The 22,362-nt window shown below is 40.1% G+C and overlaps 5 protein-coding genes across 8 annotated transcripts; all 5 read left to right on the top strand.

Annotated features, from left to right (window-relative positions):
* The first annotated feature begins 3,739 nt into the window (after positions 1 to 3,739).
* LOC141008623 (claudin-4-like) lies at positions 3,740 to 20,637 on the top strand. 3 transcript variants are annotated; one of them, XM_073481077.1, is made up of 3 exons: positions 3,799 to 3,824; positions 7,923 to 7,954; positions 19,865 to 20,637. In XM_073481077.1, the coding sequence occupies exon 3, from the start codon at positions 19,892 to 19,894 to the stop codon at positions 20,525 to 20,527; it is 636 nt and encodes a 211-aa protein (XP_073337178.1). In that variant the 5' UTR covers positions 3,799 to 3,824; positions 7,923 to 7,954; positions 19,865 to 19,891; the 3' UTR covers positions 20,528 to 20,637. The 3 variants fall into 3 exon arrangements, with proteins under 3 accessions (XP_073337171.1, XP_073337178.1, XP_073337185.1); XM_073481084.1 differs by lacking the exon at positions 3,799 to 3,824 and adding an exon at positions 4,102 to 4,134; XM_073481070.1 differs by lacking the exon at positions 7,923 to 7,954 and having other exon boundaries at positions 3,740 to 3,824.
* Positions 3,774 to 9,304, top strand: LOC141008648 (claudin-4-like). Of its 2 annotated transcripts, none has more exons than XM_073481095.1 (3): positions 3,774 to 3,824; positions 7,923 to 7,954; positions 8,055 to 9,304. In XM_073481095.1, the coding sequence occupies exon 3, from the start codon at positions 8,134 to 8,136 to the stop codon at positions 8,767 to 8,769; it is 636 nt and encodes a 211-aa protein (XP_073337196.1). In that variant the 5' UTR covers positions 3,774 to 3,824; positions 7,923 to 7,954; positions 8,055 to 8,133; the 3' UTR covers positions 8,770 to 9,304. The 2 variants fall into 2 exon arrangements, with proteins under 2 accessions (XP_073337196.1, XP_073337205.1); XM_073481104.1 differs by lacking the exon at positions 3,774 to 3,824 and adding an exon at positions 4,105 to 4,134.
* LOC141008659 (claudin-4-like) lies at positions 5,148 to 6,275 on the top strand. Its single transcript, XM_073481110.1, has one exon. The coding sequence runs from the start codon at positions 5,222 to 5,224 to the stop codon at positions 5,843 to 5,845; it is 624 nt and encodes a 207-aa protein (XP_073337211.1). The 5' UTR covers positions 5,148 to 5,221; the 3' UTR covers positions 5,846 to 6,275.
* Positions 11,333 to 13,962, top strand: LOC141015290 (claudin-4-like). The gene is made up of 2 exons (XM_073489273.1): positions 11,333 to 11,971; positions 13,564 to 13,962. Exons 1-2 carry the CDS (start codon positions 11,333 to 11,335, stop codon positions 13,960 to 13,962), a joined length of 1,038 nt encoding a protein of 345 aa, XP_073345374.1.
* On the top strand, positions 17,083 to 17,748 carry LOC141008614 (claudin-4-like). Its single transcript, XM_073481058.1, has one exon. It carries the CDS (start codon positions 17,083 to 17,085, stop codon positions 17,746 to 17,748), a length of 666 nt encoding a protein of 221 aa, XP_073337159.1.
* Positions 20,638 to 22,362: the final 1,725 nt, after the last annotated feature.

Raw genomic sequence — 22,362 nt, 5'->3', positions numbered from 1 at the left:
TTACTCAATGTGACACAAAGAAAATGATTCACATTGCAGTGACGTCTTTTCTTGACTTTTGCAACACTTTCCCAGACAACACACAAATCGCAATATAACAAAATGCAGACTTTTAACCAAAGCGTAATATAGTATACATCTTTGTGTCCGTGTAACATTTGACTTTTGCATTTTATACCTTCCGGGGTCTTGATTTGCACCTTTAATCAGCTGAGTGTTGTGTATGGAGGTGCCTTTTTTAGATTAACCTACAGTGAAATGTTTTGTACTAAAATTCAACAACAGCATGATGAATTGTTCGATTAACTTTCCAATTTTTGAACAACTTTTCTTATGATTTTATGTGACGCAGAGACTTTTTATTTGAATCAAACCACTGACATTTATGCAAAAATGTATTTAAATGTTAAATTAACCACATCCACTGAATGTCATACTATATTTACTGAGAGCCATGCATGCCCACAGTTTTTGATCTCATGTACAGATGTGGTGTTTGATGGGTATACACACAATAGATCTCCATAGATCTTTATCTCTGAATTACAGGCCATTATGTGTTGCAGGTGCAGCTTCTTGATTATAGTATATCCTGGAAATATACATGCAGCAACTTGCAGAGCACCTTGCTTAAAGTTCACCTGTGATGGGAACAAGAGCGAGTCAGACCGGTTTCCATGAGGTTCTGCTGTCTACTGTAGGTTGTTTTTTCACAACACGCTCTCCTTTTATACGAAGAAATATAACAATATTCTTTGTGACTTATTAATTCAAACCTTTATTTCTTTAGCTTTTGTTGTTGTGTGTGTTTCACCACCAATGTGCCTGAATAAACAAAAAGTATTTTATTTAAGCCCATGCTGTGTCGTCTATGGTGGATGATGGAAAAAAACATGTATTAGGAAGTTGTTCAATTACTTAAGAAAAGGGAAGCAAAAGTTGTTCCTTTTTTTTTTTGTTCAATTTCAGCAAATCCCACTAAGAAAAACACACACGAGGAACTGAAATTGTCCTCGGGCAAAAACAAACTGTCACTCCCTGTTTCACAACCAAAATGGCTTTTCTATTGACTTGCATGGCAGCTGCTTTGTGCTGTGCTGTTGTATTATTTTATAGATAGCATCTACACTACCTGCCTCTACACATTTACCTGAAATTCTCTTAAGACAAACAGATGACCTTTGCTGATGAATGAGTCCAAGTCACCAACATAACAAAAAAAAAACCTTCCAAGAACACAAAGATCTGAGCCATTATGTCCCGAGAATAGAAAGTGATAATATATTGTTTGATATGAAAACATATTCTACACTCTGGATGTCATAATTTATCAGATATTCTATTAAAGAGCTCTAAAAATCTCTTTCAACTCTTCTGCAGACTCTTGAAAACTTCAGGCACCTGTTTGTGTCATGTGATAATGTGTCATGTCTGAACATGTGACTCACTGAGGAGATACTTGCTGTGCTTAAATTGCCTACTGAAACTGTGACTGTGCCTGAACAATGGCCTCAGGGCTCAAGCTGTGATGGCATCACCAGCACACACATTCCTCCCACTCTGATACATGAAACTACTCGGCATGCTTTTATCTCTTGAAAAACCAAAACAGTGTAACTAAGGACAACTGTTGTAAATTATTAATGCGGTACAGTTTTGTATCTTACACTGAACTTAAAATTCTGTAATACTTAAAATACCTCACACAGGACACAGATCTATGTCAAATATATAGAATTCTGCTACTTATGTCAAGTTAAGCATAAAATTAAACATTTTTGTAATTGTTTAAATTGACAAAGATACATATTAAAGAGAAAGGGGAGGCAGGGTGTGGTTTCTTGATGAAAATATATAAAAATGCATTAAGAACTACTTTATTTGTGTATTTAAGAAACACATTTCCCAGTGCCGGGCAACTTAACTGAAACTAATTCAAGAATCTAAAGGCATATACTACATCTTTAGCTTTATTCAACTTTGTCTGCTTAATTCAAGCAGTCCTGATGAAGGCCACAGACCAAAACGTCTTGGTCATATAATAAAGTTGTTCTGAAGCAACGGCGTATCTTTGTGTTTGTGTTTTTTAAAAATATTCTTCAACATATGTAATTTTAGGCAATGCAATGAGGGATGGTATGAGGTCAGAGTATGTATTTATGATGGGAAAAAAGTTGCATATTGGGGCATCAAAGTTAATTTAATCTCATTTGTTAGTTTACATTTCTTGGTGCAAGATAATTTTTAACTAATTAAGACATGTCCCCAGCAGTGTAAATGACACCTATGATCTGAAGCGTTACTGGAGTTTTGACCACTTTAGACTTTTTCTCTTTTCCATGCACCCTAAAAGTAGCTGAACTTGTGCCATAAATATCAATTAATAAATGCCTGGCTATGGGGGAACCTAAGAATTGCATAGAAGTGGCCCAAGGATGACCAGTGCCACAGCAGGTGAAGTCCAAACAGACTTGATTTATTCATCAATCAAGGGTAGAACAGACTTCAGGCTGAGCACAGCCAAAGAAAATACAAATAAATTAACAGCACTATCTATAAGATTACTGACTAACTTACCTAAAAAGAAAACAACAACAACAAAAATGCAGGCAGCTCAGAGACTGTAACTGCGAACTGAAGCTTACATAACAGGGAAAACTGAATCTGAATCTGCTTAATTGCAGTTACACACCCTGAACATTCAAACTGTGTTTCTTTATGCACATATTTAAACGATATCTAATGAATTACTTTATTTAAAACCTTGGGAAACTTAAAAAACTTAAAATCTAGAAAACCTCACCATCGGGGGAAAAAATAGCTTAATTAACACTCCTGAACTTTTGTCTGCACTGATAGATAATGTTCTTAATAACCCCGCCAGTTTAACTGAAGGGTCCAACCCTCCAGTTAAACTGGTGTGTCAACTCGAGTGACAGCCAAAGCCAGCCGTTACAGTTCGGTTTGGGCATGCCTCAGACTACCTGCTGACACTTGTTGCTTCGGTTCCCTCTGGCATTTTCTCACGGATGTTTCTCTGTTGCTGCAAAATTTGCTATGCTCCCTTTTGCAAAGTTGCCTCAATGAGGAATAAAGAGCTCAAAAGTTTTCTGGGACCGTTCAATGTATCCGCTGAACATTTTCAAGTAATGACACTGTTCAGTTCCTTTACTCTCAAAACACAAAGATTTATATTAGAAACTAAATTTAGCATTTTACTGTCAGTCTGATTTTTAAAAGAATGGTTATGCACATATGAGATTATTCAGTGCTTTTTATAGTTACTAAAGTTGCAGCGTGTGTAGTAACTACTGTGATTTTTTTTCCAAAACATGACGCATGTGATTGTGGCGTCTCGGAGGCCTATCAGTACGTACACATCAGGACTAATCTCACCCTGGAACCATCTCTCCTCAGATTCTTAATTGTGGAAATTCCTCGCTGCCTCCTTGTGTGTGGAACCCAATCTCCTTAGCCAGGCTGAAGTAGCTTTAATGATCCTACCTTGGATAAAATAGAGGCATTATAGTCCTAACGGTAGTTTTGGCTCTTAAACACTGCCTCCATTCATTTCTGAAACAATCTGATTCTCTCTCTACCTCTCTTTGCCCCCTCTCACTATTCCCTCTTTTTGCAACAGTCTGTCAACTGGAATCACTTGGCAGAGTGTTGTCCATTTCCCCAACATCTCCCTCCTGCTGTCTTCTCACTGCTGAGGAAAACTATCGATAAATCAAGTGGGACCCCCCGACTGCGGAGTGCACATTTTATCTCCCAGAACAACCTATAGGAGACGACTACAACCCTTCAGACATCACTGCAAGGTCAGCTCTTATCTCCCTCTATTTCGCCTACGATAAATATTTTCTGTTCATTACTGTTCATATAAAATACTTAATTGAAATTATTTCTAATGGGAACACTGTTAAAAATATTGAGTTCCTTGTTCTACTGATATATTTTCATGGGCATGTCCTTTGGCTGTGCAAATGGCCCTGTTCAGTTGCACTACTGTGTGAGAAGGCCTGTTAAATCAGTTTGATCAGTTTTTAATGTAATATGGACTTGATGAATACCAGAATGGTCAGAGCATTTACACAACCGGTTGCATTCTGTGGTTTAGATCTTATCAAGGTTAGTAGTGGTAGTTGGTAGTTATTAAGGACAAGTTAAGCATGATGTGTTTCTGTTTTCGACATCAACAGTTATCTTGATGTTTTTAAAAGTGTCATTTTCATAACGGTGAATCTTATTACATTCTGTGAACGAAGTATAACTTAACCAAGAAATAATGAAGCAAAGAAGGGAAATTAAAGTATTTAATTTGTACTGAAATGCATATTCAGACACATAGACATTTTCAATGGTGCAATTTTCTATCTGCACAACTGAGCAACTCTGGTCAAAAGTTTTTCTGCCTTTGTCACAAACTGAGGCTCCCACCGCTGAAAAGATCAGAGACAAAGGGTTAAAGGTTAACAGACAACATCACTGGCAAATCTTCGACAAAAGCTGTATTCATTTATTAATTTCAAAAACCTAAACTTAAGACCCTTGTTTTTAAAAAAAAATGGAAATGACAGATATAACTGTTTCATTAAAACCCTGAGACTGAGGAAATCTTTCTTTTTCTTTTTTTTAATCACAAGTGAAACATTAAGTGCTCCTTTGTAGACTGTTAAGTACAATCTTCAGATGTAGGAAACATTTTGAGAAAGAACAACGCTGTTCCTCTAAATTTCCTTTAAAGCTGACATTTTGCACATGCAAGGTTTTCAGCAAAGTAGCATATTCATTGTTATCGCAGTACATAACAGAAAACATGTAAAAAGAAAAACAGGACCAATAAAATGCGAAAACAACTTTGAGGGTGTGGCTGATGGTATTTTTTTTTTAGTCTGCTCAACTGATCCGAGTACCTGTGAGTCACAGAGTGGCCATTCCACCTGTAACGATTACTTGACTGAGACAAAAACTGACATGATGACACATGCCCGTGGCTGCGGGTGGGGAAGTGGTGGTAGTCATCACGTCACAGCCGTGTGACAGTGTGCGTGTGTTTATGTGCCAAGCCCCTCCCGGGTCAAATGTATATAAGACCCACTCCAACCTTGCCCAAACATTCACTCTTGGGGATCTCTCAAGCAACTGACTTCCAGAGACACAACACTTTTGGACGTTTTTTTTTTGGACAACTGTGCAAGAATCTTTCTGAGGAGACATGGTGGCAGCTGGCTTACAGATGTTGGGCATTGCCCTCTGCATTATTGGATGGATTGGGACCATCGTTGTCTGCGCCCTGCCCCAGTGGAAAGTGACAGCCTTCGTCGGCCAGAACATTGTGACTGCTCAAACAACTTGGGAAGGCATCTGGATGAGCTGTGTGGTCCAGAGCACAGGCCAGATGCAGTGCAAGGTTTATGACTCCATGCTGGCCCTTTCCCGTGACCTCCAGGCTGCCCGCGCCCTCATCATCATCGCCATCCTGATTGGCATCCTTGGAGTCCTGCTGTCCATCGCAGGGGGCAAATGCACCAACTGCGTGGAGGATGAGGGTGCCAAAGCTAAAATCGGTGTGGCATCTGGCGTGATCTTCATCATTGCTGGTGTTATGTGCCTCATCCCTGTGTGCTGGACGGCACACACCATCATCAGAAACTTCTACAACCCACTGACAATAGGCTCCCAGAAAAGGGAGCTTGGAGCTGCACTCTTCATCGGCTGGGGGGCCTCAGGCCTCCTCATCGTGGGTGGTGCACTCCTCTGTGCCAACTGCCCTCCCAAGGATAACTACTCTGCCAAGTACTCAGCTGCCCGTTCAAATGGACCCAAGGACTACGTCTGAGGAGAGAAAAGATGAATGACGGAGAGACTGAAAAGAGACTTAAATAAATGCTTTATGGTCCATGAAATTAATTCATACTGCCAAAATGAGCATGATTTGAATTTCATTTTTTATGCTTTCATGTTGAGTTACAGCACTTCAGGATTTGATTCATCGTTGGCAAGATAAAGAGACAGGCACCACACCCAAACAACTCTTTATGTGGACTGAGATTCAAAGTGATTGAATCAATGAGAGTGCAAAAAAAGATACACATTAGAATATTAAGAGAATATACGAGATATTGGAGCAACATTTAACATGTCACTTTGATTAACTGAATTTGTATTACTTTTCGTTCCTTTTCATCCATTTTAGATATCATTTCATTTTACTGTGTGAGTAATTTGTGACTGTCTGAATCTGTAAATAAAGATTTTTTTTATCAACATCTAATTATCATGTTTGTGTGTTCTTTTAGATTTTTATAACATATTAAAACAGCTTCATCTTAAGCTAAAATGGAGGTTACAGAGGGAAGACATAGGGCGTGGCACTGCTAGACACAACGGGTCAATAAGCTTCAGCAACCCTTGACACAACCCATACATTTTATCTGATTAATAACTAAAAAAATAAAAGTAATGATAAATATTTTACAAATAAAATACTAAATTTACTAAATACTAATTCACCTACCATGAAAAATCTGTTTAAAAAGAAGTGTGAAAAACGATTTAACTGAATTGAGTCTTTATATGAGCGGCTACTTTATAATACAGCATAATCATGTTAAAAGCAATAAAAGACTCTAGATTTTATGCACATCTAATACAAATTTGTTAATAAATTAGTCTAAATTTTCATATTAGTCTCATGAATTATGAGACGCATGTATTTTTTTTCAACAGGAAGTATTCCTGATGACTCAGAAGTCATCACCTGTGCAACACTGCCCCTTGCTGTAAACAAAACAACATGTCATGTGGTTTGTCTCACATCCGATCATGTGTAAATACCCAGGTAACAACAGGCCTACTTTTATGACCTTCAGTTCAATCATTTCAAATTCAGAAGTTTGAAAGTTAAGAAATAGGAAAATACCCAAAATAGAATAGGTTTAAAAGAGACTAGAAAATAAAAGCCACAGTGCAGTTTGACAGCACTGAACAACAGCTTGAAAATCATGTTGATGTTACAGTGTCTTGTAACAGGGTGAACGGTGTCTCTGTCACTTGTTTCTACACTGTACTTCAGTGACAGTTACATACATGTTTACTTCAACATACAAGTTTTAAACACATAACATTATGAGGCTGTAATGAGTTATGTTTGTCGTGAGCACCTACATTACGTCTGACAAATTGTTATGGATGTGGGATTTGTAGTAACGACAGTGGTGTTGCACTCAGAAACTGTAGGGGGCACCAAGTTGCACAAAATGCAGATTTTTACATAATGTTGCTTAAACCTGCAGTTGCAATAACCAGTAATACATCTTAGTGCAGAATGATAGATGGCATCCAAGGGCTTTAGAGTTGCAGTTGAAGCATATTATTGTGATAAAAGGTACAGTTCATCCAAAATTATCTACTCACCCCCATACTGATGGAAAGTCAGGTGAAGTTTTGTAGCCCACAAAATATTTCTGGAGCTTCACAGCAAAACAGCGTTGCAGCATTCTCCTAAACAACTGAAGTAGCTGGGGACTATAAAAGAACATCAACAAAAAATTTTAAAAAACTAAACTAAAAATAAAAATAAAATGGCTTCATAAAGCTCAGCGTGCATGGGTGCACAAGCTCGACTACATGTAAAGGTGTAAATCACATCTTTTTTTAAATCAATTTGAAATCTCTGAGCTTCCAGAGACCTACACCGGACCACTGTAGGAGCCTTTTTTTTTTTTTTTTTTTTGCTGTGATGCTGTGAATCTCCAGAAATGTTTGCTAGATCATTTTCATTTTTGGGTGAACTGTTCCTTTAAGGGTTTATAAGGTTGTGAATTTAGAAGAAGACTCATTTTTCACATGCTTTTGTTGTATTTGAAATTGTTGTCAGTTGACAGTTTTTCTTTTGTTTGTGTCTGACCTTGAAGGTTTGGATTCTGGCAGGTCAGCGCTACTAAAGGTCAGTGGGTCTCTGTTTGTGTGTAAACTCCTTCCAGCCAATAGGAGCTGAGGTATGTGGTATCACATACCCTCATGCCTGTGTCCCACTTCTCACACAGCACCCTATAAATACAAGCTCACCTCATTCCACTCGTCTTTTTTCTGGGATTTTCACGTGTGAGGAACGAAGCCGGCAAAATGGTTTCTCAGGGGATCCAGATCATTGGTATATCGATGGCTGTGATTGGCTGGTTCATGGTCATCGTGGTGTGCGCGTTGCCCATGTGGAAGGTCACTGCTTTCATCGGAGCCAACATCATCACGGCTCAGACCATCTGGCAGGGCATGTGGATGAACTGTGTGGTGCAGAGTACAGGCCAGATGCAGTGTAAGGTGTACGACTCCATGCTGGCTCTGCCCCAAGACCTGCAGGCCGCTCGGGCCATGATCATCATCTCCATCCTGACCGGAATCGTTGGAGTGATGTTGTCAATCGCTGGCGGGAAATGCACTAACTGCATCGAGGAGGAGCAATCCAAGTCAAAGGCCTGCATCCTGGCTGGAGTTCTGTTCATCGTCTCAGGGTTGCTCTGTCTCATCCCGGTCTCCTGGTCTGCCAACACCATCATCACCAACTTCTACAACCCCATAACTCTCAATGCCCAGAGGTACGAGTTAGGAGCGGCGCTGTATATCGGCTGGGCAGCTGCTGCACTGCTGCTGTTGGGAGGGGGCCTACTGTGTTGGAACTGCCCGCCCAGACATGAACACCCTCACTACGTGCCCAAATTCACACCTGTGAAGTCAGCCTCCACATCAAGAGAATACGTATAAGATGATTAGCACTTCCTGCACGGACTTCACTTGACTTCAACAAGCTGAATCCTGAGATTTGATTGTGGTTGTCATGTGTCAAAGTGACCTTACTCACAACGGACATTTTGTCCTGTCCGGCAAGTTTAACCAGAAGCGTAAACACTGGATTCATCTCATTTAGTTGTGCTGACGGGTCCCTGAGGTTGTGCAGGCTGGCTCACAGTCACACCTGTAGAATAAAGCCTTCATCAATGTTGCCACTTTGCTTGTCCTGTTATGATCATTCAAAATTGATCTTTATATTCATGTCTCAGTCTAATTTTTAATTTAACTTAATTTTTTACATCCAAGTTGTATTGCGGCTGGCTGATGAATAACAAGGATTATTATTTTTATTATAATTAGGCTAATCTATGTAAATATTTAGTCAGACCATTTGTCAGCTTCCTTCATGTATAACTTCAGCTTAATCAAATTTTGCATTAATTACATCAACAGAAAGGGGTGTTGGTAATTGTTACCCCTTAAGTAAAGTCTGTGCATTTTAATCTGTTTTCCTTTTCATGTTCACACATCCTGCAAATACCACACTTATATTTCTGTGTTTCTGAATCTTGTGAGGTTACTGTAAATAAACTATATACTCACTGAATGATGACTGTTTACTTGCGCATGAAAAAAGCATTAACATTTAATAGCATTATAGAGATTAAAGAGGAGGGAAGAGGTGTTAAAATCAATATCACAAGTTAAGCCTAAGAGATGATTAAGCAGCAATGCAGTTCACATGATGTGATTGTGACCATAATATGCTAGGAGGTCAAAAAAACAGATCAGATTAACATAAACCATAAACGACAACTGTAAGTCTGTCGTATCTTCAGTCCGGCAGAGATCTTCATCAACATCCTGGTAAGCATGATCAGAAAACAAAGGCACTTACTGCATCCATGATGAACCAGTCATATCATGTCTGGGAGTTTCTTTATCTTTGATGGGCTGCAGCCAAAATCATCATTGAGGACTTCAACAACCTGATCTTGTTCAACCTGAGACATGTTTATAATTTTTTATGAAAATATACTCAAACTTAGTTTAAACACAAGTAAAAAGTTGCCACTGTTTTAAAATCTGTTGGGCTGTGAAATAGTAGCATAATGGGTTCTCTCTTAGCTATCATCAGCTTTCACAAACACATTTTCTTCTCTGGATTCTAGTAAGGAAATGGTTGCCAGTGCAGTATCACTGGGTTAGGTGTGTGAAAATGGAGTATCTGTTTGTTTACCCAACAGCGGTATCTGCAGGATGTAGTACTTCTTTTTCTTTTCAAATGCAAAGTGACAGCGTCACTAGACGTGACTGGCTTCCTGTATGTCATCACTCCATCAAACTGACTGTTATCAATGCTGAACAGATAAAGTCTCCTCCTCAGCTTAAGGCTTATTGTTTGTATTAACTGGGCCACATCCTGTCTCCTGTCTCTGAACGGGCCATATTAAGATCTGCTTGCTGTTCTTGCTTTCCATCACCTGTCAGACTGCCACAGAGCTTACAGTCAGCATCAGGGATACAACTAAGTCCATTTCCTGTGTCTTGTGTCTTATTTATCTAGCCTTTAAAAAAATCTAACAAGCCCAGTGGAAAAATATAGAGATACATGATATTGGATTTTTGCAGATATGTGATATGTCAATATATTTCAACTCATTTTGCATTTTTTCCATCTAATTGTACATAAAGTCCCTCCTTGTGTGATGCAATTAACATATTATCTCTACTGAGAAAAAAAAGAAATTATGCATGTAACCCTCTGCTGTGGTTGTATAAAGATACTGTGGTTTACAGCTATAATTCAATGACTAAACCGAATACCTAAACACACTCAGCTTCCTTTGATCAAACCAATTATTGTCACAAAATCCCATCTTGTGAAAACTCTTTAAAGAAGGAAAAAGGAGAAGTAAAAAGCTCGCAATTTCCTTCCATCCTTTCCTAAAACGTTGTCTCAATGTGGTGGTAAATAAAACAGAGTAGTAGTCTTAAAAGACTGTGCATTTCTCTATTCCAAACAATAGACTCTTTAGACTAAAATGAAATATTGACATTAACTCCATAGTAAAATGAGATAATCTCATGAGCTCTTATCAGTTGTGGATTCAACATTGTATTAAATTGCCCCACCACTGCTCTGATTTTAAATTGGCACTGCAAAATGCCTGTTTTTGAATAAAATAACTAGATATAATTTAATTATTTGCCATCTTTTACAGCCTGAACTGGTTTCAGGACCTTTGAAGTCACTGAGTGGTTGTAACTCCATCCAATAACCCCATCCTTACTGAAATCTGCATATGAAAGTGCGTTTTCCAAGAACAAAAGCAAGTCATTGTTTAGTAATGAGTGCCACTCCTTTAGCTCTAGGAGAAGGAATCTTGTTTGGCCAGAAGAGCTCATCTGACAACGTGACATCCCGCCTCTTGCACATTTTCTGACAAACAACAAGTGAGAGAGCTGTGTTATTTCGAAAGAGAACCGGACCTGAAACACTTCTCTCTCCTGCTTTGGACAAAGCCTCTTCAACATGGGGAGGATTGGCAAGGAAGTGGCAGGCCAGGTCATCAGCTTCATAGGTTTTGTCGGGGTGGCAGTGACATGCGGGGTCCCCATGTGGAGAGTGACCTCCTTCATTGGAGCCAACATCGTGACGGGCCAAATAGTGTGGGACGGTCTGTGGATGAACTGTGTGATGCAGAGCACGGGGCAGATGCAGTGCAGGCTGAATGAGTCTGTTTTGAGGTTGTCCAGCGATCTGCAAGCTGCCCGAGCCCTGGTCATCATCGCCCTCATCTTCTGCTTCATAGGCTTCATCGTCTCCTTCATCGGAGCCAAGTGCACCGGCTGCCTGAAGAAAGATTCATCAAAGGCCAAGGTGGTGATTGTAGGTGGCTGTCTTATAATTTTTTCTGCCATCGTGCTCCTGATCCCCGTCTGCTGGTCTGCAGCCATCACCATCACAGACTTCCAGAACCCTTTGACCATTGAGACACAGAGGAGGGAAATCGGAGCCTCCATCTACATCGGTTGGGCTTCTGCTGCATTTCTTCTGATCGGTGGGATCATCCTAACCACATCCTGCCCTCCTCAACGACCCACGTATGGATACCCAGGCTACCCACCAGCACCAATGTACCCTTACACAGCCCCAGGGGCAAACCCAGCAGCATATGGCCCTGTGTATGCTCCCCCATCCAGCCGACCATACACAGCCACCGGGACATACGTACCCAGTAAACCGTATGCAGCACCAAATGCATACTCTCCTGGGGGATACATCTAAAACTGAAACAACATAAAAAGGATAAAGACTGTAAATTCTGCCAGGCTGGCTTCAGGAACTTTGTATGCCATTAGAGTGCAAAAATAAATGCACAGTGTATTTCTAGAGGATGGTATGTTTCCCAAATCATTCATGGGATTTAAAATGAATCGACTAAAACAATCACTGTAAACTGTTTCTCTTTTGGATTGATGTTGTGCTCTTTCTAGTTAATGAAGTCTTGAGACAAGAAGAATATTGTGAAAGTTGCAAATCAGTGTCAATATATTTATTTCCTTGAGAGATGATTTTGTAAATAGTAAAGATTTGTGATGTTTGATTTCTGTAAATGCCACTTTATTTTTGAGATTATACAAAAGATTTTCAATAAAATGTTTGTACTATATTCACTTATGTGTTTGTGGAGTCATTATCACAATACTGATGCTATTTTATGGGAATGTGAAGGTCTGTGTGTGTGTGTATGGGTGAGTAAGATAAATAAATCTATAAGAATTATATCAAAGGACTTTCTACAACAAATCTTTATTTCATTTTGATCTCTGTGTCATTTCACTATGAACTGTGAGAAGTTACAGTACCAAAAACAGACATGAAAAACCTATAAAAAATAAAGACAAAATAAAAATATAAAGCTTTTTAGTATTGATCCAATCAACTGTGACATTGATCAGTAATATAATAAGATAAGTCACCTCCATTCTGATTAGAAAAAAATACATTACTAGAATAGTTTGGAAAATATAAAGCGGTGATTAAACGGAGTAATGAATAAACACAGGGAAAAGGAAACATAAATGGTGTCTCTTTCCGTAAACGTCTGACATCCGGTGATACTCACTCCCTTGTTGGTGTTTTTTTAAAAACCTGAAACCAGTGACTGGACCTGATCTTCCGGTAACCTGTCAAATCAGAGGCCGGTCACTGAGAAATCATTGTTTCAGTGACAAATGCGGTGCCTCTTTACGGCCCTCATTAACATACAGCCGTTTAAGACTGATGTTCATCTCATCGAAACTACTCCGTCCACATGCGAATAATGTCAAGAATCTGGTTGGGCAGGTAAAGTACATCGGTTTCAGGTCAGAGGCAACCTGACTCCACCTTCAAGAGAGGCATCCTTATAACCAGACGAAGCGTGCCACAGCCTTTATTCGACATTACAACTCGAGCTGAGCTGACCTGTTCCTGAAATCTTCAATTCTTCAGTTCAGATCTAAGTGACTCAACAAGACCTCATCATGGTGTCAATGGGACGACAGATGCTGGGCTTTGTCCTGGCCATCATTGGTTTTCTGGGGACCATCATCGTGTGTGCCCTGCCGATGTGGAGGGTCACAGCCTTCATTGGAGCCAACATTGTGACGGCGCAGGTCATCTGGGAAGGCTTATGGATGAACTGTGTGACGCAGAGCACAGGCCAGATGCAGTGCAAGATCTACGATTCTCTGCTGGCCCTGGATGCAGACCTCCAGGCTGCCAGAGCTCTTGTGGTCGTTTCCATCATCGTTGCCGTCTTTGGCGTCATCGTGGGCATCGCAGGAGGCAAGTGCACCAACTTTGTGGAGGAGGAACGCGCCAAAGCCAAAGTGGCCATTGCTGCTGGAGTCATCTTCATTTGTGCTGGTGTTCTCATCCTGATCCCCGTCTGTTGGTCTGCCCACACCATCATCAGAAATTTCTACAACCCCATCTTGACCAACCCCCAGAGGAGAGAGCTGGGGGCTGCGCTTTACATCGGCTGGGGCACAGCTGCACTTCTCATCCTGGGTGGTGGCCTCCTCTGCAGCTCCTGCCCACCCAATGAAGGCCCAGAATATCCAGTCAAGTACGCCCCTGCCAGGTCTACAGCCACCAGCAGAGCCTACGTCTGAGAGGTCCATTCTTCTGAAAAAGACTGCAAATGATTTTACTATTTTTTGAGTGAATCCCCTTCATTGTGAGTTTCTGATAGCCCAATAAGCTGTGTCTCGACACAGAGTGAGGACAATTGTCTGAGAAATTCAGATTTCTTTGGTGGAAGCAAGGAAGTGTTTGTTGTGGCAGAAAGTTTTGATGTGAAACTACAGTGATGGCAAGAAAATCTCCCAACATCATAATGAATGGACTGAGTTATTCCATATTAAGCTTGTATCAAACCAAATGTTTGAATGTATTGAAGAAAACTTGTACAGTACACTGATTGTGAATATATATAATTCAATAGCAATACCAAAAGGCTGCTTTTGTTTACTGAAATCGCTGATTTTAATAAAAATATTTCATAAATGATATTCTTTTGTCATAGTGAATATTTTTAGTTCACAGGGAGTTTACTTGAGTTTTATTATGTTCTCTTGTTTGCTGTTTACATGAATAGTTGTGGTTTTGAATTGACAGTCCAGAGAAACTTGTCAGACAAGTTCAAGATGAAGATGACTTTTAAAAATAAACTCAAACCAGGTCAGGGGTGTGACTGATAGTGAGCATTACATTTAAAATAGATGCTTTCAGTTTGATCACGTCTGAAGGGTTGAGGAAAGCACTGATGACCCAGCTTCACACGCTGGCTGTCAGAAATGAAACTGAGGTGCATTTTTCTGACCGACAGAAACACTGCACACAGGAGATGAAACCATCATGGTGTAAAATTTAAAGAGGTCACAAACTAGAAACTATTGCACAGTACAGTGAAACAACAAAGTCTATTCAAAACATGCAGCAGTTGATTGAATTCTTCATGCAGACGTTAAACTGGTTAAACCAGTTTTACAGTGTTGAGTGCCAGTCAAAACTTTTCATAGAGCTGGTTACAGTGTGTTCGTTTCAACACGTATTAAGAGCCATACCCATACACACACAACCAGCCTTTAAAAACCACCTGGATTAAAACGTAGTGCTATTTGAAAAGACTTAATTCATGTTATAAATTCAAACATTGTGATACATTTTAAAAGATCTTTCAGTCAGTGATCATTCTTGTTTCCTGGAGACATTGCTTTAGAGGGGATATACAATGACTAGGAGGTTTGAGGACTGACTCAGTTTTAAAGGACAAGGCTGCGGTTATTCTACATTTAGTTTGAACAAATATAAAAAGACCAAAACCATCTCTCAATACTTTATGACCTTCTTTCTATGTATCAGCTTCTCAGACACGCAAGCACATCTTTTCTTACTAGGTCATTAAATATGGGTCACAAATGCACGGTATACTTTCATTTTTAAAAAGTATAAATACAATGTACAGATACAGATGTGGGGAACTCGAGCAGTTGAAGCCCACCTCACTGTCACTATTGTTATGTCCTGAAATTTGGTGACTATACTATTTATGTTGTTGTGCTTTAAAACACACTGAATCACAGGTGATGTAATTAGGATTTTTTGAGACTGAAGAAAGACTTGAAATGTGGCAATACTTTGAAAGTCAGGATATTAGTCTCATAGTTTCTGTTTTAATTTCAGAAATGTGCCTCAGACCAGAGTTAAAAATAAAACATTTAACTGCTCAAATGAGACTTTCCTCTCAAGAAAAATGACATTTCAGCAAATGCCCCAAAATGACATGTTTACATTCACTACAAAAGCCCTTCAGCGAACATAGTAATAATAACTTGTCCATTGTGACTAAAGGAGGAAGTCAGGTGACTTAAGCACAGGACACTGCTGCTCAGTTGTCATTTCCAACCAGCAGTGAATGTTGTTTGCCATAGCATGACCACGATGATTTCCAAACCTTATCCAAGTGGTTATTATTGTGACCATGGCGGTCATTTGGTCCCCTGACTTTAACAAAGTAGTAATTTTTATTTAAACCAGGATTTTTGCCTAAAACTAACTGAGATGTTCTGCCAAAATCTCAGAAAAATATTTAGATCATAAAATTAATTTATTGTGACCATTGGAAAAGCACAAAATCACGATGTCATCCTGCAGATTGGGAAGGGCTTGTTTACAAATACTTGTGGCCCGTGTTGTGTGACATCAAGGAAATAACCTGTATTTTTTCTGTCATGTTCCTTATCAAAAACATGATGTCAGCGCAGAATTACAGGGTGTTTCACAGGTGTGGCCCTTTGGTTGGCCTGGTTTCACATTCCTACGTTGCCCTCTGTCATTCAAGAGAGAATCTACCTGGACCTGTTATGTATGAATGATTGTTTGATGTCAGAGTAGACAGTGGAACAAATGAATCACTATAGTCCACCACTAAATAATAAAAAAAATGGGTTTCAGTAAATGAATAATTAAAAGTGAAAAGTATTTTCACAAATGTTACACCTGATCAGTAACACTTTAGTTTCTGCTTTTGCTTTTATATATATTAATCATTGAAAGCACTAAAGATGTATTGACATGGATATTTCAGACTATTTTGCGTAATGTTTGTGTTTCAAACAATAAAAAAGTAAAGTAAAAGAATCCAAGTTGTTTATGAAGTTAAATGCGCAGTATGTAATTTCTGCTGCTCGGGGGCTCTCAATCACAACTAAACACAAGACATGAGTCGTGTGGGATCATGGGTCTTCATTGTTAAACATTCAACATTCATCGGCAATGAAAATCTATCTTACGGGACTCAGGTAGAAATGTTTATGAACGAGGTGATGATTTAAAGTTTTTGTTCATGTTATGTTCAGTCACGTTTGCTGACTTCCTTCCTCGCTCTCTGACTCTCTCCCGGAAGTTATCGCGACAGGTGACCAAATTAAATGCGCCATTTGAAGTTGTATGTGACCATTTTCTGTCACATACATCCTTTTCCTTGTAAAGAATACAAACAAAACTCTGTGTAACACAATACTCATCTCCATCCAGAAGAATAATTGAAACTTCATTGTCTCTGCACACAAAGAATCCTGCACGGCTGGTATTCTTTGGCAGGGCCTCTAATGTGTCCTTAGGAGCTTGTTATCACGCCTCCTATTCTTCACTCTTTGTCTGCTTCAGATGCACATGAACACCTGATCAGCTGTTAATATTCTCTCAGAGACACTCAGAGAGAGAAGACGATGGCTTCCATGGGGATGCAGATGGCCGGCTGCGCCCTGGCTCTTTTCGGCTGGATCGGGGTGCTCATTGTTTGCGGCTCACCCATGTGGCGGGTCACTGCCTTCATTGGCAACAACATAGTGACATCCCAGACCATGTGGGAGGGCCTCTGGATGAACTGCGTGGTCCAGAGTACAGGCCAGATGCAGTGTAAGGTGTACGACTCCATGCTGGCTTTGAGCACTGACCTCCAAGGCGCCCGAGCTCTGGTGGTGGTGTCCATCATCACAGGCATCGCGGGGCTTCTCGCAGCTTTTGCCGGTGGAAAGTGTACCAACTTCATTCCGGAGGAGAGGGCCAAGGCGAGGGCTTCAGTGGCAGCGGGTGTGATGCTGATCATCTGTGGAGTCCTCTGTCTTATACCTGTTTCCTGGACCGCCAGCATCATCATCAGGAACTTCTACAACCCTCAGCTCATAGATGCACAGAAAAGAGAACTTGGGGCCTCTCTTTACATCGGCTGGGGGGCCGCGGCATTGCTGATCTTGGGAGGAGGGCTTCTGTGTGCCAGCTGCCCCCCCAAAGACGATGAGGCTCCTTCTGTGAAGTATCTCATAAACAAGGCTGGAGGAAACAGCAGAGTGGATTCATTCCGGTCTTCTACACCGACAAAGACGTACATTTGACATTTCCAAAGGGACAAAGAGAAGTCTGGTTCATGAAGTTGAGATAGCTGCTGTGGATTATGAAGGAAAAGGACATTTACACAGACAACGGACGATGAAGGAAATATGCACTTTGTCTTTATAAGAGAATCACACTTTAGTTGTATGAAGATGCTTCGTCTGAGATCACTCTGAATATTGTTTTTGGTAATGATCGTGTTTATGTGGTACTTTAAATGACAGAAACTTTGACACGTTTGGGAAAGTGGTTTCAGTTGAAAAGAAACCTTTTTGTAACTGCGCTGTGCATCTTTTTGTTCTTTAATATTTGTAATTCTTTTTCACAATAAATGACCTTCTAGTGGAAGTTTTTTTCCTCTCACGCTTGTTGTTTATGTACATTTGAAAAATGCACCTGTGGCTATTCAAACCAAACACTGAGAGAGGGAACCTGTTTGTCAAGTACTCACCAGAGATCACTATCCAGGGAACAAACATGGTGACTCAGGGACTAACAATCCTGCTGGCTGATCTGTTTAGTAAAGAAAGACCTCCTTTAGCATGTTTTGTAAATCACTGTCAGTGTTTGTTGCATAAATACTTAAGAAAGGAAATGGATTTAAGTAATTAAAAGAGGGTTATCTAAATCTAATCACAAAAGTTTAAACTATTTTTTGCCTTAGAATCTCAAATATTTGGATTTGAGTTGATTTTGAAAGATGGTTTTGATTTGAAGTGTTGATGTTGTTAGTTGACTGTAACGCCAACCTTTTGAGAGTATTGTGTTTTCTCATGTTACCTGGCGGTGGATCAGAGAAAAGGGTCAGATTACTCAATGCCTGAACAACTTAAAATGTTCAGAATGACACAATTCTCCACTAAATGTGTCTGCGTTCTCACTGGTTTATTTTCACATTTCTCTTCACTGACTTTGTGGTCTGAGCACAACAAGATGAGTATTAATAAGGTCTTGCAGGAGCTTTAAGGAAAGGGATATACTGTGTCTTGCACAACATGAACCCCCAGGTTATTTGCAGTAGTTCCACTTAGTCTGGCTACGTAGAGGTCAACATTAATTCCACACTTTTCTTGTCTTAGTGAAATATCTTACATTTACTCTTTACCACTTAACCAATTAATTTCCATGAAATAACACTTAGAACACATATAACAGTACATTTACAGGGTTTACTGTTCAAAATAAAGTCGACACTTACGATAAATGCACAAGATAAAGGATTAAAGTTATCTCAGGCATTTTAACTTCGGTCAGGAAACAACATTTTGATAAACTATAACATGTTTTTTAACAGTGATGAAGTACGTTTACTCAAGTATTGTAAGGTACTTGAGGTACTTGTAGTTTACTTGAGTATTTTCTATTGTCTGATACTCTAAACTTCTTTTGCACTACATTTTGGCAGCAAATATTGTATTTCCTCCATGTTATATACAAACATGTAAATATTATATAATGTACTTTTACTTGTACTTTTGATACTTAAGTACATTTAATATCAGATATTTTAAGACGTTTACGTGAATATATAAGAATATAAAAATAACAGGAACATCATAGAAATCCAGAGGTCATTTCCTGGATGTAGTTTGAGCCTTTTAAAACTGTTACAAATCACTGTTGAAAAATAAATTAATTGACTATACAAAAACGCTGGATTTGAGCCTCAACAAACAGCTATTTGAAAGTAAGAGTTCAAACCTATTCACAGAGTTTGTCATTGTGGCACACTGCTCCCTAGTGGCCCTTTGCCTCCATGGCTAGAAATTCCTTAAATTCTTATCTAATGACTCCAATTACAGGAAACAACTTCAGCTTTATGGAAAAATATCTCTGGGGTTACTGTTATCACTTCTGTTTGGTGTATCTGTATATTTTCTTATTACAGCCTTTGTTTCCACAGCTGACATGTTCCCTTGTTGTATGTTGAAATGAAAAGCCACACATTAACATGATGACCTGATACAGAGGAACACATTTCAGTTTTGTATTAATCACTGAAACATATCACAGAGCAACATATTTAACATTTCAGGATGTGATAAAAGGAAGATTACATCAGTCCATTCTGATTAACACTAAGATGTTATGTTCCTCTCCTCCCTCTGTGTCTCTCAGGGTGTGTGAGAGTCTTCACTGTGCCCCATGGCTCTGCAGGAGCTGGGTATCAGCCTCTCCATGATAGGCGTTGCTGGGACCATCCTGATCTGCGCTCTGCCCATGTGGAAGGTGACTGCATTCATCGGCACCCACCTGGTGGTCATGCAGGTGTTCTGGGAGGGTCTGTGGATGACTTGTGTCAGTGAGTACACGGGTCAGATGCAGTGTAAGCTCTATGATGCCCTGCTGGACCTGTCACCGGACCTCCAGGCAGCTCGAGGCCTCATCTGCATCAGCCTGGTGCTGGGATGTTTGGGATTCCTCATCTTCCTCCTGGGAGCACGCTGCACCAACTGCCTGAGCCACCCCAGGATCAAGGCTCGCTTAGTGCTGAGTTCAGGCGCCACCTTCTGTCTGGGAGCCCTCACCACTATAGTTGCAGTTTCCTGGACAGCCAACTCCATCATCAGTGACTTTCACAACCCACGAGTCCCTGAGGTGCTGAAGAGGGAGCTTGGAGCGGCCATTTATATAGGCTTCGTAACTTCTGGGCTGCTGTTCTTAGGAGGAGCCATTCTGTGCACAAGCTGCCCCCCACAGAGGGCCAGGTTCCCCACCAGTGGGTACACACTAGCCAGGACACCCACACACAGCAGCTACGCCATCAAGAACTACGTGTGAAGTGACGATTGAGGACTGGACATAGATCAGTCAGCGTGTTTCAGTGTTGAATACACATCACAAACAAGTTACCACTTCAGGATTAAAGGATTGAACTGTGTGATATAAGCAAATGGACATATACAGATACACTGATGAGCCATGACTAACAGGTGATTGAATAACATTGATCTTGTAGCAATGCAATGTCCTGTGAGGAAAATCAAGGTTCTGGTATCATGTGGATGACATGCACCACCCACCCAAACACTATTTTTATATTTGGGGTTCAGGGATATCCTTATATGGATATTCTTCATTAGGTTTAAATGGACACAGATCAAGAAGTCTCCTTCAGAACTGGCATGACATTACATTGTTACTACATGTACTGTGTCAGCCTGTCCTCCTTGATCGAGCTTCATTAAATACTTCAACGTGAGGCATCACATCTCCTGGGTCTCCTTCCTCACCCCAGTTGATCAGATGAAAAACAATTCATCAACAAAGCCGTTGACCTGGCCTCCAAATTCTCCAGATCCCAATCCGATTGAGAATCTGTGAGACATGCCGGACAAGCCTGACCAAGGGAGGCCCCACCATGGATTAGACAGCATTGGCTCTGATCCATCAAGGCCTCAATGGATGTGACTTTTTCTGGTGCATCCCATGGTGCTCAATCAAATTGGGATCTGGGAAATCTGGAGGCCAGGTTGATGCCTTGAGCTCTCTGTCATGTTCCTTGGCAGATTTTGTGGTGTGGTACATGTCAGGTGGCATCCACATGAATGCCACGACCGAAGGTTTCCCAGCCGAACATTTAATTTTAACTAGATGATCAATGATATTCACTTCACCTGTTGGAGCTTTTAATGTTTTAGCTTTTTGGCATATCTATATATGGCCAATCACATATGAATGTACGCATGTAATTCATATGTGAAAATGTCCAGTTCACATGACATTATTTTCTTTTCATATGTAAAAGTTTTAGTTTACTTTAGTTTAGTTTAACTGTGGTTTTCACACATTTCACATGTGACATTTTTATAAGGGGGGGACACGTAGATTTGATCATTATCAATACAGTTACATGAATAAAACCAGCCATTTACAGAAGTTTGTCTATGTGGTTTTCATGAAACGTGCAGTTGAATTATTAGATCTTTTTCTGAGGAAAATTTCAATAATTAATTACCTTTTAAAATAGCTGCAATCTGTCTTTTTGGGTTTTATAAAGACCGACTTTAATGCCAGCTCCTTTCACAGAGAAATGATAATTGATTTGTACTCATGTAGCTGAATGTGCATGCATTTTAACTAGTAGAAAGTGAATCATGTTTTAGTTAGTATTTTTAGTGAAATGAAGCTTGTGTGTTTGTGATTTGTATCTCAGAACTCTAAATAAACTCTGCAGAGTGAACATGTGCCACTTGAATCAGTATTCTGCAATATGGAAGGTGTCATTGTTGTTCTCCACCCAGTAGCTCCCCTGAGGGAGTCAGCGGCACTGCTACTGTGACAACACCAATCCAAATATAAGTAGGATCTCGTGGCTCTTTAATTCAAGTTCCCTCAGAAACATGACACAGTGGCCGAGGAATCAGACAACAGTGGATCCTTTGTTGTCCCCTCACTGCAGAAACTGGGAGAAAGGGATTGTTTTGAAACCATGGCAGAGCAAACAGAGGGATTTCCCTCCTCCACCCAGGGCCTTCTTCTTCTTCCCATGAATACCAGAGAACTGGTTTCCCCTTTCTGAGCAGACATGCAAAACATACACACACACACACCTATTCACGCACACACATTATCTCTGCCTCACTCATGCACACACAAGTTAAAAAAACACCCCA

Source organism: Pagrus major, chromosome 2 (genome assembly GCF_040436345.1).
Source record: "Pagrus major chromosome 2, Pma_NU_1.0".
Lineage (NCBI taxonomy): Eukaryota > Metazoa > Chordata > Actinopteri > Spariformes > Sparidae > Pagrus > Pagrus major.
The sequence above is the reverse complement of the archived record's forward strand: the minus strand, read 5'-3'. Positions and strand labels throughout refer to the sequence as shown.

Excerpts from the sequence above, each read along its gene's own strand:
- LOC141008659 (XM_073481110.1), top strand. The coding sequence starts at position 5,222 with ATGGTGGCAGCTGGCTTACAGATGTTGGGCATTGCCCTCTGCATTATT.
- LOC141008623 (XM_073481070.1), top strand. The coding sequence starts at position 19,892 with ATGGCTCTGCAGGAGCTGGGTATCAGCCTCTCCATGATAGGCGTTGCT.
- LOC141008614 (XM_073481058.1), top strand. The coding sequence starts at position 17,083 with ATGGCTTCCATGGGGATGCAGATGGCCGGCTGCGCCCTGGCTCTTTTC.
- LOC141015290 (XM_073489273.1), top strand. The coding sequence starts at position 11,333 with ATGGGGAGGATTGGCAAGGAAGTGGCAGGCCAGGTCATCAGCTTCATA. Across the intron at positions 11,972-13,563 it reads CCCCAGGGGCAAACCCAGCA|GCTGCCAGAGCTCTTGTGGT; the intron begins GCATATGGCCCT and ends GCAGACCTCCAG.
- LOC141008648 (XM_073481095.1), top strand. The coding sequence starts at position 8,134 with ATGGTTTCTCAGGGGATCCAGATCATTGGTATATCGATGGCTGTGATT.